The 16,661-nt window shown below is 42.2% G+C and overlaps 1 protein-coding gene across 2 annotated transcripts in view; it reads left to right on the forward strand.

Annotated features, from left to right (window-relative positions):
* Positions 1–2,285: 2,285 nt before the first annotated feature.
* HTR7 (5-hydroxytryptamine receptor 7) overlaps positions 2,286–16,661 on the forward strand; it is an 85,839-nt gene continuing 71,463 nt past the window's right edge. The window contains exon 1 of one of the 2 annotated variants that reach the window (XM_072806151.1): positions 2,286–2,908. In XM_072806151.1, coding sequence (XP_072662252.1) covers positions 2,364–2,908 — 545 coding nt within the window. In that variant the 5' untranslated portion in view covers positions 2,286–2,363. The remainder of the gene's footprint in view (positions 2,909–16,661) is intronic. The other variant, XM_072806150.1, reaches the window with a different exon arrangement.

Raw genomic sequence — 16,661 nt, forward strand, 5'->3', positions numbered from 1 at the left:
TTTAACTTCTTTGTATAATTCATTAATGTGGAATATTATTTACAAGAGGCAAGACAATGTAAGTTGCCCTGATTACTCGGGGGTGGAGGGATGGTGGGGTAGGAGAGAAAACTCAAAATAAGTTAAAATGAGTTATAAAGTTAAAATAAGAAAAGTCAAAAGTAGCTTGTGAAATTACTACCTTAAAGAATTTTTAAGAAGTCTTGAGACATCCTAAACTCAAAACCAGAAAATTAAACTATTTTTAAAAGGATTTTTCATTTATTTCTCTGGGGGGGGGGAGGAGAGAGAGAGAGAGAGAGAGAGAGAGAGAGAGAAACAGGAGCAGGGGGGAGGGGCAGAGGGAGAGAGAGAAGCAGACTCCCCACTGAGCAGGGAGCCCAATGGATGCTGGGCTAGACATGGGGCTCTATTCCAGGACCCCAGGATCATGACCTGAGCAAGAAGGCAGATGCTTAATCAACTGAGCCACCCAGGCACCCCCAAAATTGAACCATTTCCATGTAGTCATGTATGATCTTGGCTAAGGCATTAAACTTCTCCCAACCTCTATTTCCTTCTGTCTTGAAGGGTAAACAAATGATTTCTTAGATGCCTTCCAGCTGCAAACTAGTTTTCTCTTGTCTGAAATTATGTTTAATACTAACATAAGTAAGATCAAAGACATTTTGTCATCCATTTTCTTAACTACTAAATAGTTTTGCTCTGAGGCCTACATAACTATCTTCCACTCTTCCTCTGACTCAGTGTATTGATCTGCTTATCTCAGGCTGAGAAAAGACCCTGACATGTTCATAAATCGTGACCATTGGCCCACCATGGAGGGATTTTTTTCTTTTCTTAAAAAAATCTGTTTTTTTCAATGTGTAGGGGGAAGAATATAGACAGGGTATTCAGATAACCCTGGTGTTGAAACCTATTACTTACCAGCTGAATGCAGTAGCAACTGTGTTTCCTTATCTGAAAAAATAGGGCTAACACCCACCTTGAAGAATGAGAGTATTATTCAGCTCTCAGATCAATACATTTGGAGGTTTCTGTTCCCTTTCTTTCCTATTTATAATCTGCTAGGGCCTAACTAGAAAAGAAAACAGATTTGATTATTTTTAGAGTGTTAAACTAAAGAAATCACTGCTGGTGTCCAATAAAAGCTTTATACCAAACGGAGTGAAGTAAGCCTCACAAATAATAAAAATCAGCCTCTGTAACAGCGTTTGAATACCAAGGAGATTTTAGGCAATAGGCATTAAGTCAACATGCACCTCCAGGATTCTTCTGCAGAACATTATAATCGGTCATTTCTTCGCTTATGGGCAAGATTTCCAGAATACCATGGGAAAATTAACCCTCATTTCAGTATATTAGGCTTTGAAGCCGGAATATAAAAGCAGCCGGGGTCTATTTCTAGACGCTGGAGGGTTAGAATGCGTTTAAGTCCTTTCCCCAGAGCCTGGAGCTCTTCCTGGGTGTCAAGACCTGAGGGCATCCCATCCCCTCCCTGCTTAAGTCTTCTGAGCTCCCGCCCCTCCCCATTCGGCTCCTTCTCCTTTTCCATCTTCGCTTTCACCCATAAGTGGTCAAAATAGGAAACGGAAGTATTTGCTGCTTGGTGTAGTGCTCGAAAAGGTTTTTTTAAATCGAAAAACAAAAAATCCTCTCCAGGTTCTTCATTTCGCAGTGAGTCCGAATGTCGGTGGGCCCCCCCAGTCCTCCCCCATCCGAGCGCCGCCGCTTCCGTGCCGAGGCTCGGTCTGTCGGAGGGGCCCGCGCCTCCAGCCGCGCCGAGGTCCCGGACAGCGAGCGAGCGAGCGAGCGGAGCGGGATCCCGGGAGGCGCGTGGAGCACCGCCCCCTGCGCGGCGGGGAGGTGCGGGGGACGCGGCGGCCCGGCCCGGCCCCGCGGGGGAAGCCCGTCCCGGGAGCTCCGGGGGCTCGGGCGGCGGCGGCGGCGGCGGGGACGCGGCGCGTTTGCTGCAGGGGAGCGGCGGGAGCGGCGGGAGCGGCGGCGGCGGCGGGCGCGAGGGGCGGGGCGCACTCCGCAACTTCGGCCGCTGCCTCCCGGGCGCGCTCGGCCGAGACGCGCGGCTGCTGCGGGCTGCGGGCTGCGGGCTGCGGGGCGGCCGGGGAGCCGCGCGTCCCGGGCGTCCGTCGGTGCCGGAGGCGCCTCCCGCAGGGAGTCCGCAGCGGCCGGGGGGCCCCGGGACGTGCGGGGCCGCGAGGCCGAGCCGAGGCGCCCCCCAGTGGCCGGCGCGGGCCCCATGGCTGGGCCGGGCGGAGCGGAACCGGCGAGGTGAGCCCCCGGGCCGGCGGCGGGAGCGCGTGGCGGGGGCGCCGGCTCCATGGGCAGCAGCGCACGGCGGCACGATGATGGACGTTAACAGCAGCGGCCGCCCGGACCTCTACGGGCACCTCCGCTCTCTGCTCCTGCCGGAGGTGGGGCGCGGGCTGCCGGACCTGGGCCCCGACGGCGCCGGCCCGGGCTCGGGCTCCTGGGCGCCGCCCCTGCTGCGCGGGGCCGCAGAGGTGACGGCCAGCCCCGTGCCCACCTGGGACGCGCCGCCCGACAACGCCTCCGGCTGCGGGGAGCAGATCAACTACGGCAGGGCCGAGAAAGTTGTGATCGGCTCTGTCCTGACGCTCATCACGCTGCTGACGATCGCCGGCAACTGTCTGGTGGTGATCTCGGTGTGCTTCGTCAAGAAGCTCCGCCAGCCCTCCAACTACCTGATCGTATCCCTGGCGCTGGCCGACCTCTCGGTGGCCGTGGCGGTCATGCCCTTCGTCAGCGTCACCGACCTCATCGGGGGCAAGTGGATCTTTGGCCACTTCTTCTGCAACGTCTTCATCGCCATGGACGTTATGTGCTGCACGGCCTCGATCATGACCCTGTGCGTGATCAGCATCGACAGGTAAGGGCCGGCCGCGCCGTCCCGGGTCCGGCTGGGGGTGTGCCGGCGCTCGCCTATCCTGGGAGGATCAGCCGGACTCGGCCGGATGAAGGGCTGCGCCTAAAACGGCAGCGCCACGCATCAGCCCTACACCAACCGAGCAATTTCGGTTACGGCATAGTCCCCATACGCCTTTAAAAGAAGAGCCCAAAGTGTTCTAGTTTACTGTGGTGAGGATTGTCAAGACCAAAGTTAAAGTATTTTAAGCATTAGCAGTTCCAGCAGGGGGTCCCTTGGCTTGGTGTTTAGAAGGAACGGATTTGATCCTGGCTAAACTTGACAGACCTTGCTGTGAGTCTGAAAGTGTCGTTTCTTACTCTAAGAAACCAGTCCTTGAAAAGCCTCCTTGCTTCCAGATTGTGGGAGCTGCTCCCAAGGCCAGTGAACGGACTGAGGATGGTTGCAGAATGGGGGGTTCTACATGTCTGAACGTTGCACTTCTATGGTTGCTGATCCTGAATCTCATTCTCCTGGAAGTCTGATTCTGGTGTTTGACAATGTTGTTTGCATCCTGCAGGCTTGCTGACTGGAGCCTTACTCCCTGTCTGAATGGTTGGTTCTAGCCTTTCATCATACCCCTTGAGAATTTTCTCTTGAGAACCGCCCTCCCCCCCCTCCCCCCCAGTGGAGTAATTGAAACAGAGGCTGACCATCTGTCAGAGATACTGGGGAAAAAATTCAGGCCTTGGGTGTCAGATTGGGCTAGGAGACTCCGAGGGTTTCTTCAGACTCTAGAATCACAGGATTCTGCTATGGAGCTGGTCTTTGGTCCCGGAAACACTGTATAACTGACAACTCCAAGTATGGTCCCAGTGCACTTTGGCCACCTTATAACTGTTTCTCTTGAAACTGAAATAGTAAACCTTAGGATTCACCCACATAATTCTGTTGTTTTAAAACCCGCTTACAAGACTGGTATCCTGTTGTGTTTGATGGTACAGAGAAACGATGGCTTATTTATTTTGTGGACTTACAGAGCCTTTAAATGTGTAAACCCTCAGCATAGAAGAAATAATTGATGCCTCCACACTTCAAATGATAGTCCCTCTAAAGATAGTCTAGCATGAAACAGATTTTCTTCCTTTTCCTCCCAGTGAACACTGCTGTTTGTGGTTTGTTGATATTTAACATGTTGTCTTGTTTTACTGCTTGACTAGGGTTTATAATTACTGAATAAAGGGAATGATAGGTAAAGGGATATTTTCAAGAAAAAATATATTGTAACTGTGTTTAAAGATTTAGGTTTTTTTTTTTTTTTAATTGATCCTGCCATTTTACATATCATGTTAGGTAGGAACTTCTGAGAGCAAACAAGGAATTATTTTTAAGAAAAGTGCATGAATGGCATATATGAGAATATTAGCTCCAAACTTGACAGCTGAAGTTTTGAATTACTACAGTTAAGAATGACAAAAACACATGCACTCACAGTCTGGCTGTGGCAACAGGAAATAGAAGAGTGCACTCAATATACATAGTAAGTATATAAATGAATTGTGAGCATAAAAATTGGACTCCTAAGCCAACCAAATCAGTCATTCTTGCATGAATGGAGTCCTTTTAAATGGAATTGAGTGTAAGACAACAAATAGAATTTTTGCTTCAAGAAATGCATTTATAATTTGTTTCCTTTCATAAATGATAAATGATACATAAATAGCACAGTATACTAAATCATCTCCTAACACAGCCAGTGCTTCTGCTCTGCTGGGCTCATTCAGGTTTGGTTTGGGACTACCCTGAGATTCCTGTATATTAGCTAAAGGCTTTCTTCACTCCATGTGCACATGTGACTTACCAGCAAGCAGCAAGGATGTCTTGAATACAAGGAAGAGGTTAATTCTTTTTGGCAAGAGTTTTCAATTTCTTCATCCAGCATATCCTATGATTGTCACAAACCGGGATAATATAGGGATGTAGAGTCTGTCTCTTTATTTCCTATGAGAATTGCTCCACTGGTGAATTCTACTTAAAAATTATTTTGGAGGATGAACAGAGCATTTTTTTAAGATAAAATAAAGAACTGATAACACTGGAAGACACAGATTGCTTTTCTTCCAAGAAAACACAAAAATAAAAAATGAGAAAAAGGAAAATACATTTGATATCTAAGGTGAATTATTTCTGAAGAGACTGTTTTCTTCAGTTTCATTGTAGAATATGACCACGGATATACAAATGTGCTAAGAAAATATGAAAAATTTTAATATTTGTATATTCATTCCCTCTTGAGTACAGGGTTAGGTTACAGTGTGCTTTGTGCAGTACTAATCAAAGATGAGTAATAATATTCCTGCTTTTGAGCTCTTACTGTATTGCGAGGATTTGGATATCCGGTGAGCCTTTAATGTGTCCAAGATGGAACCTTTGATTTTTCTTAATGACATCCACCTTACAGGGATGCCTTTCTAGCCTTTTCAATGCAATTTCATGCTGTTCTTCTTCACAGGCTTCAACACTCCCTTCCACATCCTTTTCAGATAATGATTCATGATCATTGAAAAAGTAGCAATCATTGAATGGATACTTCAATATCTTTCCACCACCAAACAGTCTTTCCTACATCTGTTCCCTTTTTATTTCTGTCCAGTTAAAAGGCTAGAAGACATTGTGTCCCAGCAAAGACCAAACCACCTGCACTTCACATCCCATCCCTTCTCATCTCAAGGATTTTGTTCCTTCCTTGATCCCTCCTCTCTCTTCTTTGCCTTCAGTGTTTCCTCTCAACTGGGTCAAGCTTGATCTTCTATTTAACTTTGGCCTTATGTCTCCCTCAATTTACTGCTCCACTTCACAGTTAAGCTGCTCAAAGAACTGTGCCCACAAGCTGTCTTTATTTCTTTCCTCCTTAGGTAGCTGAGTTTGGCATTCTCAGGTCTACCGAAGTATTTTAACTGGCCTGGTTGGTTTCATTTCCGTCCATCCTTCATTCATTGCCTATGAATGATCTCTTTTTAAATAATTTAAGTGAGATGATATTTACCTATAGTGAAATGCACAGATATTAAATGCATAACTTGATGAGTTTTGACATATGTCTGTACCTATGGACCCACACTCCAATCAGGATGTAGCATATTTTTATAATGCTAGAAAGTTCCCTTGTGCCCCTTTATAGAATCATCTTTTAAAAATAGAAATCAGAGGTGCCTGGGTGGCTCAATCATTTAAGCATCTGACTCTTGATTTTGGCTCAGACCATGATCTCAAGGTTGTGAAATAGAACCCCAAGTGGGACTCTGTGCTCAGCGGGGAGTCTGCTTGAGATTCTTTCCCTCTACCCCTTCCCCCACTCATTCTGTCTGTCTCTCTCTCTCTAAAATAAATCTTTAAAAAATAAAAATAGAAATCAAATTACATTTTATATATAGTTTAAAAACATGTGAAAGAGTTCTATACATTGTTTAGGTGAATTTATATAAGGAGTAAAGGAAAAAAGAGTGCAGAGGGATGGTGAACACCAAACCAAACTCATGGGAGTCCTTATCTCTGGTGGGGTAGGTGGAGGTGTAATGAGGCAGTAGCACACATACCAACTGTACTGGTAATGTTTTATCTCGAATTTTGATGGTTGATACAGTCTTGTTATTTGTTTAATTTTCTGTATGTCTGAAATATATGTTTTAATTTTTTTTGGAAAATACATATAGAAAATGAACAATCCTAAGTATAGAGCTTGACGAATTTCCAACAAGTGAACACTTTGATGTAATCTGCCACTAGATCAAGAAATTGAAAATTACCGACCCAGTAAGGGGGGAGATCCCAGAGATCCCCTTCTGCCCCTCTCCAGTTTTTGATACTTCAAGGATAACTATTATCCTGACTTTTAGGATCATGAATTAGTTTTACTTGGTTAGAACCTCTTGTAAATGGAACAGCTTAGTATGTACTCTTAATTCTGGCTTCTTTTGCTCAATATAATATCTGTGTGATCCATCCATAGTTTTTAGTGTGTCTGTATTTTATTTTGTTTTATTTTACTTTTTTGGTGAGTAGTATTCCATTTAATTTGTCTATAAGTTCACCTGTAGATAGACATTTGAATTGTTCCCAGTTTCTGGATATTACTAATAGTGCTATAAATAAATAATAAATAATAAACATTTGTTTGTTTACAAGTCATTTTGTCGACATGTTTTCATTTGTTTTGGGTAAACACAATGCTCTATACTAAGGTTCCATATTGTATTTTAATTCTCTTTGCCCCCTTACATCTTTTGTGTTGTTTTAATGCATCTTAATCTACATATTTAAAAAGTCTCTTATATATTATTTTTGTTATTTTAAACAATCAGTTTTTATTCTCAGTTCTCCACAGGTTCACCTTTGCATTGTATTTTTTCCTTCATTACCATGCTTTCATCTGGGGTTATTTTCTTCTGCCTAGTTAAACTTTCATTAGCATCTTTTTAAAGTGAATTTGTTGGTAAGAAATCTTGTCAGTTTTTATTTATCTGGAAATGTCTTAATTTTGCCATCATTTTTGAGTGACGTTTTCTCTGAGTATGTAATTATATGTGTGAGGGGTTTTCTCGGCACTTTAAGACATTCTTCCATTGTCTTCAGGCTTCCATCATTTCTGTTGAAAAATCAGCCATTAACCTACATTATTATTATGCCTTTGAAGATAATGTGTCTTTTATTCTCTGGTTCCTTTTAGGATTTTCTTTTTGTCTTTAGTTTTTATCACGTTTTCTGTGATGTCTCCAGATGTGGCTTTATTGATTATTTTTTGCTGTTAATTTGCTGTCAACTCCACTGGGATTCTTAGTCATTTTTCTTTTTGTGCACTGATATCTCTGATTAGTTTGTTGTTATCTCTTTACATAGTTTTACTGTACCATTTTTTCTCTCTTCTGTGTCTCAAACATACATAATGTAGGACTTTTTTTTTTAATTTTTTATTTATTTATGATAGTCACAGAGAGAGAGAGAGAGAGAGAGAGAGGCAGAGACACAGGCAGAGGGAGAAGCAGGCTCCATGCACCGGGAACCCGATGTGGGATTCGATCCCGGGTCTCCAGGATCGCGCCCTGGGCCAAAGGCAGGCGCTAAACCGCTGCGCCACCCAGGGATCCCCCATAATGTAGAACTTTTATTCTATCACACGTCTCTTATGCTTTTTCTTTATTTTCCATTTTACTCTGTGGTTTAATGTTGAAAAATTTTTGACCTGCCTTCCAATTTATTAACCATCCTTTCTGCTATGTCTAATCTGTTGTTTAGCTTATCTATTAAGTTATTAATTTCACACTCCTAAAAGTTCCATTTGACCCTTTTTTCCTGTATTTGATCCTTTTTGTTGATTTGAATTCTCTGCCTTTCCATGTAATTTCTCCTTAATGTTATTATACTCTTGAGTGTACATAGGCTCTTTTTATACTAATTCCAATATCTGAGTTACTTGTGGTTTCTTTTTGTGTAATCTGCTTTGGATTTTTTTCCCCTAGGTTTTGGGTCTATGTCTTGGCATGCGAAGCACCTTTGATTATATACTCAACATTTTGTACACAAAATTATGTATGTTGTAAATGATGTTATTTTCCTTAAGAGAAAATATCTGTGAGGCAGGCATATTGGTGGACTTATTATTGTAATCCACTTAGGGGTTATGCTGACTACATGCTATGTTTTAGTTTTTTTTGTTTTTTTGTTTTTGTTTTTTTATGTTTTAGTTTTGATAGAGCTCTATCTGCTACTGGCTGATGCCTCTATTTAAGGTGTAGCCTTTTTGGGATTTCAGCTAAGAGCATAAGGTGTTCTCAATGACCTCTCTCCCCTGGCTTGTGTGGAACTCTTGATTGTTCTCTCTTCAGCACTGAGATACTGTTAAAACTCCTATTGAAAGCCTTTGGGGAGCTTTCTTTTTGGCTTCTCAGCCTCCTGCTCTGCACAGCTTCAGAACTCAGCCAATGTCTTGAGGGGAATACTGGCCAAGTATCGGGCTTAGTTTTCTACTTCTTCCTTCTTATTGGGATCTTGGCCTCTCAGGTTTTTATTTTCAATAGACTACCAAAGTTTTTTCTCATATTGTTGCCTCTTCATAAGCAGCTCTGCTGAGGCTCTTTGCCTGGATCCTTACCCCCTTCCCCTCACCTAGTTTTGGCAAATGTCCCAAGGGAAAAAATGGCTGCAGAATTTTGGCTCACCTCTGTGGTTCTCTCTTGTCCAGAATTATTTTGTCCCCTCAACTCCTGGTTGTCTCAAAAACTGTGATGGCTACAAGCAGGGGTGTGTCTCTGCTTTACCCAGTTTTTTTTAGTTGTTTCAGCAGAAGCAATGGTCTGAAGCATCATGTGGCCTCATCATCGCTAGAAGTAGATGTGTGCCTGAGATATTTTAAATATATACAAATAACAGAAGTGTAACTATGTAAATTGCTCTTCTGAAAACCTTTCATTGGCTTTTCATTTCACTTAGAATAAAACCAAAAGTGTTTAGCACATCTATAAGGTCCCTGATTTGCCCCTGCCTTACTTCTCAATAATATTTTGTACCACATTTCCTCCTGCCTTCCAAAGTATAGTCCCACTGACCCTCTCAGTTTCTCCATCATGCCAAATTCTTTCTGAAATCATACAAACCCACCAACTAACATATTTGCAAAATTATGCATGTCTGGAGTTCTATTCCATAATATATCTATTCCCTAATACATATTTTTGATCCCAGGTTGGAAAGCCTGAAAGTATTTGGCAGAAACACTCCAGAATGGCAACAATTAAAATACCTGAAAAATACCAAGTATTGACAAGGATGTAAAACAAAGGCTACTTTCATATATTACTAGCAGGATTGTAAATTGGTGAATCACTTGAACAAGAGTTTGGCATTATTATGTAGTGTTAAAGATACATACAGCCTGTGATTTTGTTATTTTACCATTAGGTATGTATCAGAGAGACTCTTGTCACCAAAAGTCTTATATAAGATTATTTATAATATCCACAAACTTGGAATCCTAAAACTTGAAATAATATATTTGTGCATCAATAGAATGGATAAATAAGTTGTGATTCATTTGTGTAATAGAATACTATTTGATAATGGTTATCCAATTTGAACATGTATCAAAACTATCTGGAGAGCTTATTAAAACACACATTGCTGCGTCCTACCCCAAGTTTCTGATTCAGTAAGTCTGGGGTAGAGCCAAATAATTTGCATTTCAAATTCCCAGATGATTCTGATGCTCCTGGTTTTGGGACCTTACTTAGAGAATGACTGCTATACTACAATGAAAATGAACCACGGTTAAAATGAATCTCACAAAGTAATTTAAACAATTTGTTGTTATAAAAAAATTGAAACATATTTAGAAGTCAGGAGTATAGTATGAAGAACCTAATGTATCCATTGCCTAGCTTCAATAGGGATCACCATTTTCTTCAACATATCCTTTGAGACTCCTCCATCCTCACAGTATCTTAAGTCAAATTTCAGACATCATGTCATTTCACCCATAAATACTTTGGGGTCACAAACACAATGCTGAGCAGAAGAAGCAGAGTTCCTAGGAACACATACAATGAGATTCCACTATTATTTCAAAAATTTGAAACAAACAACTTTGTTTAGAGACCTAGGTAAGTGGAAATTTTAGAAAGAAAAGGAAAGACATATATAACATGAGAACAAGGAGAGTGATTACTTCTTGGCATGCTTTTGAAGTGCTGTAATGATTTATCTCTTGAACTGTGGTGATAATCACATGAATATTCACTTTTAAAATTATTGTGAAAGCATCCATATATATTCTAAGTACTTTCCTGCTTACACATTTTGTTTTATAATCAAAAGGACAGAAGTATTTATTTAATGACAACTTGTGAGGGGCATTTGGATTTACATGAGATGTGTGGTTAATCTGAGCAGATGCTGGTACTCTTTCAGTGTGATCAGCAGCCATTTATTTTTTTGCTTCATGCATGAGGGCAGGAGTCATCTTGAGGTTGTTAACAGTCACAGGAACTCATCTGACGTATTTGCAAGATCCATACTCCTTGGTTCTGACTGGTGTCTGGCTGAAACCTCGCCTCCTTGCCAGGTACCGTGACTCATTTGCTTCGATAATCTGAGCTGCGTTCTTGGCTTTGATTTTGCTGTTATCAGCAGTGCAGGGAGCATTCTGGCTTCTGTGGATCACCTTTCTCTTTAAAGAAGTCATCTTTGCTCATCTCTAAATTAATTTTCAGCTTGTAGGGACCATTTAAGTATTGATGGAATCCTCTTCTAGCTTTGCTATGGGAAGGTGAGAGGGAGGAGAATACACAGGTCTTCTGCTCTTTTGTGAGTGATGCTTCCCAGAAACTACTTTTGTTTCTTCTTATGAATTGATGAGCAGGGTAGAGATGCTAACAGCTAATAGGTGTTTTAGTGCTTTATTGTTCACAGACCACTTTCCACACACAGAAATCTTTGGTCCTTCCTTCAGCGTTGTGAGGTGGGCATTGTTGTCTGTACTCAGTGTGGGAGGACCTGGAGGGAGAAAGTGACTTGTCCAAGACAAGGTGAAACCTATATTCAAAGCCCATTCAAGTGCCATGTACTAATGTATATGTCTTTAAGGAAATAGTAGAAGTTTAGATATGGCCAAGATGGAGTTAAATCCTGATGGAGGTCTCTGAAGAAATGTTGAATTAGACTGGTGATGGAAAGGTGGAGAGTTTCCAGGCAAGGGGAATAGAGATGCCAAGAGGCTGGAGGCAGTGAATCAATCTGTGAGTGAACAGGGAAGGAGCCAGAAGGCAACCTGGGTGAGGTAATAGCACAGGAAAAGCCCAAGTCTGCAAGACCTTGCCTCTTGTGGCAGATGCTGCTGGCTGACTTTCTTGACACCTATCACCTTCTTCCTCCTTACTTACAGGAATTCCTGTTTTCAACTGGAAATGTGGCTGCCCAGAATAAAGACTACATTTTCTAGTCTCCCTTGCAGCTAGGTGTGGCCATGTTACCAAATTTTGACCCAAGAGATGTTAGTAGAAATATTGTGTTTCAGCTTCTTGGAAACTTCTTTCAAGACATTTGGTGTGTGCCTTCTTCCTTCCTTTTTTTGTCCTTGTCTCCATCTTGTTGCTTGGCATTTAAATCTGGTGGCTAGAGGTCTAGCTGTTATCTTGGTCAAGAGAGGACCACACTTGGGAAGGAGGGGCAGGTGCCAGCAGGGTAGCCTGGATCCTGATGGATGGTGGTTTCCACAGGGTTGCCGGAACCCTGACTTCTTAGTAATGGGTGAACAGATACCATTATGTTGTCTGTCACAACTGCTGAACATAAGAGCCAGTTTCTGACCCCACTCATTGATCATTCCATGGATGTCCACATGTATATATCATAAAACATTATGGAGAGTGTCACTGTGTCATTTTTTTTTTCTTTGGAAATCCTTTAGAATTAACAACTACCATTTTTGAGAGCCTTTGGTGCTATGTAAATTCCTAAAGATTTTACACACAATATCTCATTTAATTTTCATAACAAGGATGTTTACTGAGTGTCTCTGCTGGCCAAAGGTAAAAAAGAAAGTGTGAACATTTTAAATTCCATTTTGTAGATGAGGAAGCTGAGGGAACACCATATTCTGTGTGGCAGGAACAGCATCTGGATCAAAAGCCCATGTATCCTCCTGTATCACTGTAACCATTGCCTACTGTGTGAGTAGAATACTGTTATACCAGCATTCAAGGCCCTTTATGATTTAACTCCAGATTCCCTTATTGCCTCAATATGACTAACTCCATTATAGACCCTTCCTCTTCAATATGTCAGAACAGAGCTAATTCTCTTACCCCCCACCCCAAAAAAAAATACTTGTTCCTCTCCCAACATTCCCATCCCAATCAATGACATCACTCTGCAACCATTTGCTTTGCTAGATATTTGGGTCCATTTTTGAAACTTCCCATTAAGCCCCCTACTCTCACCAGCCGGTCACCAAATCCTGCTGATTACCTCTCCCATTTCCCTCTCCCCTCAGCCATGTTTAGCAGCTCAACTGGAGCCTCTATCATCTTTCATTTGGACCACTCAAAGTAGCCTCCCAGGAAGCTCCCTGTATCTACTGCCTCATGGTAATGCAGCGTGTATAACCCTAGCTGAAGAATAGAATTACCTGGGCAATTAAAAAAAAAAAATTACAATTCTTGGAGCCCAGCTCTAGAGTGATCCTGATTTAATTGGTCTGGGTGGGCCTGGGCATCAGAATGTTTGAAAACATCCCCCAAGTAATTCTAGTGTGTAGCAAGATGGAAAGCCCCTCAGTTAAGATGTTCTTTTCAAAAAGCAAATGTGGGATGCCTGGGTGGCTTAGCGGTTAAGTGCCTGCCTTTGGCCAGGGTGTGATCTTGGAGTCTTGGGATCGAGTCCCACATCGGGCTCCCTGCATGGAGTCTGCTTCTCTCTCTGCCTCTCTCTCCACATCTCTTATGAATAAGTAAATACAATCTTTGAAAAAAAAAAGCAAATGTGATTTTATTCACAGTACCCGAACTTATCTGCACATTAGAGTCACCTGGGAATCTTCAAAAAATTCCACAGCCCATACCCAGGCTATACACGAGCCCAATTAATGCCCAGTCTCTGGGGGTTGGATTCATACATCCAAATTTTGGAAGCTCCCAAGTTTGTCCAATAGGCAGACAGGTTTGGGACACTAACTAGATCGTGCTGTTCTGCTTTTTTAATGGGTTAATGAGTTCCCCTGTTCATGGGGTAAGATCCTAAATGTTCATTGTGACCTAAAAAATTATATAACCTGACCTCTGCCTATCTCACTAGATTGGGGGTTGGCAAACCTTTTTCTGTAAAGGGCTAGATAAGTATTTTAGTAAATATTTTAGGCTTGTATGTCACGTGGTCTCTGTTGCAACTACTTTGCCATTGAGGCTTAAAAGCAACCATAGTCATTATGTAGTAGATATATGGGAGTGGTTGTATTCCAATAAAACTTTATGGATACTAAAATTTGAATTTCATGAAATTTTTACATCTCATTAAATATTCATTTTTATTCAACTATTTCAAAATATAAATACCATTCTTATCTGGGGGTACTGTACAAAAAACAGGCAGGCCAGATTTGATCCTGTTGGACTTTGCCAACTTTTGCCCAAGATTCAATTTGATTCAATTCAGTTCAGTTCTCTGTCAGTCAGTCAGTCAGTCAGTCAATCTTCCCATCTCCGCCATGCCCCTAATATTCTGGCAACCTTGTTCTTTTTTTAGTTCCTCAACATTTTGATGTTCAGGGCCTCCGCAAGTCTTTTTATTGTCCCTCCCTCCTTTTCTACCTCTTTGGCTGGCTAATTTTTACCACTCTCCAAACAGGTCCTTGGCTAGATGTTTCTGTAGCATGCAAGTTTTCCTAGAATCTCCAGACCATCTTACATAGTCTTATAACTTTCTGCATTTTTTCTTACTAAGACTCACTTCAATTTGTAATTCATGGTTTGTGAAATTAACTGTAATGCATGCATGAACTATGGGATCAATCATCCATACATTCTGCATGGCAGGACCTGTACATTCTGCATGGAATTATTCTTATATTTTGCATGTCAGGAGTCTGTCTTGTTGGAGACTGTCTGCATCCCTAGTGTAGTGCTTGGCACATGGTAGGTGTTTAGTTAATCGTTGTGGATTGATTTGAAGAAGGAAGATGGGTACCTCAGATTCCCAAAGGTCTGGCTTTGACTACTTATTTTCCAGCTTTCTGTGAAACATTCTTCTTGGTGAAAACATAGACGTTTCCCTGGGAAACCAAATTAGGATCAAGGGATTGATGGACCAGAAGCAGCATGGAGGCAGTAGGACAGCCCCAAGAGATTTTCCCATCAAGGTCTAGTAGGCTAGAGAGTCACTTTTCACTCCCATGCATAGGCAGTACACTGACTTTAATAAGGTCCAAGTGACACCAAAGACCTAGCAGCTTAGAGCCAGGGATTTTCTCTTTATTATAATCATTGTTGCAGAGGGAGAATGCAGGCAAAATTGAATGAAAATCCCAGAGCCTTTTTCTTTCAGTGGAGAAACATGCTCGACCAAGCTCAGGTATCTCAGAAGGAGAGTCACAGGTGTCAGGCATGAGAGTGATACTCAAGTAGGAGAGCGCAGTAACTGGCATTTGCAACATAATTTGTTGAGTGCATACTTTGTGTTAGGGCCACTGCCAAGGGCTTTATGTAATTCATCTCACTTCCTCCCCATGACCACTCTGTGGGCACTCTCATCCTGGCCACCTGTGTGATGAGCAAAGGGAGGCTGTTAGAACTTAAATAACTTGCCCAAGGGCACACAGGAAGAAAGTAGTGGAATCACATTTGGCTGGGGAAATGTCTGACTTCAGGTCTTTTGAGACCCAGAGGGGTGTTGACTTTGTGAACATCAATTGTGAACCACATCAAACACTAGATGTTTTCTACCACCTTTCAGAGAGGACAACTGTGATGTTATTATAATAGTAATTATGTTAGCATAAGTTCATAGTCTCTTAACTAACATTCTCAGAGCCAGATGTGTTTTGGCACCCTCTCCTCCAGTGTTGATCCACGGCATCTCCACTCCAGTCCATCTGTATTAGCTTTTGGGCTAGGGTTAGGGTAAGTTCATTATGGAATATTAAGATCCATTTCTTCACAGGTTTAAGAAAGACTCTAGACCAGCAGACCTTAACAGAGAGGCCAGGTGTGGTGTGTGTGTGTGTGTGTGTGTGTGTGTGTGTGTAGAGAAAGGGAGAGAGAGAGGATGCGTGAGCAAGCCAGAGAAGATAGTGGAGCTGAGATTTCTTTAATAGGGCAAACCCTTGTTACTTGTCTCCTAGATATTTGAGTACTGTGGTGATACAAAGGTGAATAGAGACATGGCCCAGACTTCAAGAGGTTATCTAGTTGAGCATGAATTAATATTATTTATTCACATATCAGAAAATTTGGACCTTTAAAAAGTTAGCTTATATCTATTGTTCTGCAGTCAATCCCTGAGTGCTTTGACCTTTCTGGAGGAGTTTATGAGTCATTCAGCTTCTAGTTGCAAACAGTTGGGTTGTTTGAGTGCTTCCATCAATAAAAACCCAGGGACTCTGTGGTCTGTTTTTGAACAGCCTTTCTGTGCCTGAATTATTCTTGCTAAGGGTGGCTGCAAAATTATGGCTCCTGGGCCAGACCTACCTGCCCACTCTTCTGATGTTGTAGTGAAGCGCAGGCTGCCAGCCTCTGGGGACTAAGCAGCTGTGGGCCTTGAGGGGAGCACTCCCAGTGCATCTTTGTGGAGAGCTTGAGTTTTGCACATTTAGCTGGTTTGCATTCTCACTTTCATCATGGACTCTGTTCTGATTCAAATTCCCGAGCATTCTGTATTTCTGGGCATTCTGATAATATTTTTCTACTCTTTCAAAGAATGGCAGCCGGAAAGCTTTCTTCCTTCCTAATGGTTAATTCAGAACATCTGGCAGAACCACACACCTATAGAGGGCTATGAGCCTTAATGGTTAAACCTGGGAGACTTCAGTGGCATGCTATTACAGCCCAGCTATGATCGACCTGATCCAACTGCCTGAATATTTCAGAATTGTATTTTGAGAAATATATATTCTGTATGTTTGGTGTGAAAAAGTCCCTGATAGTCTCAATAAAAGTCTGAAAATTCTTCTGTTTTGATAAATATATTGCCTATGGTTTCATACTTGTTAGTTTTTGGGGATCACAAAGGTTATAGG

This window comes from Canis lupus, chromosome 29, assembly GCF_048164855.1.
Source record: "Canis lupus baileyi chromosome 29, mCanLup2.hap1, whole genome shotgun sequence".
Taxonomy (NCBI): Eukaryota; Metazoa; Chordata; class Mammalia; order Carnivora; family Canidae; genus Canis; species Canis lupus.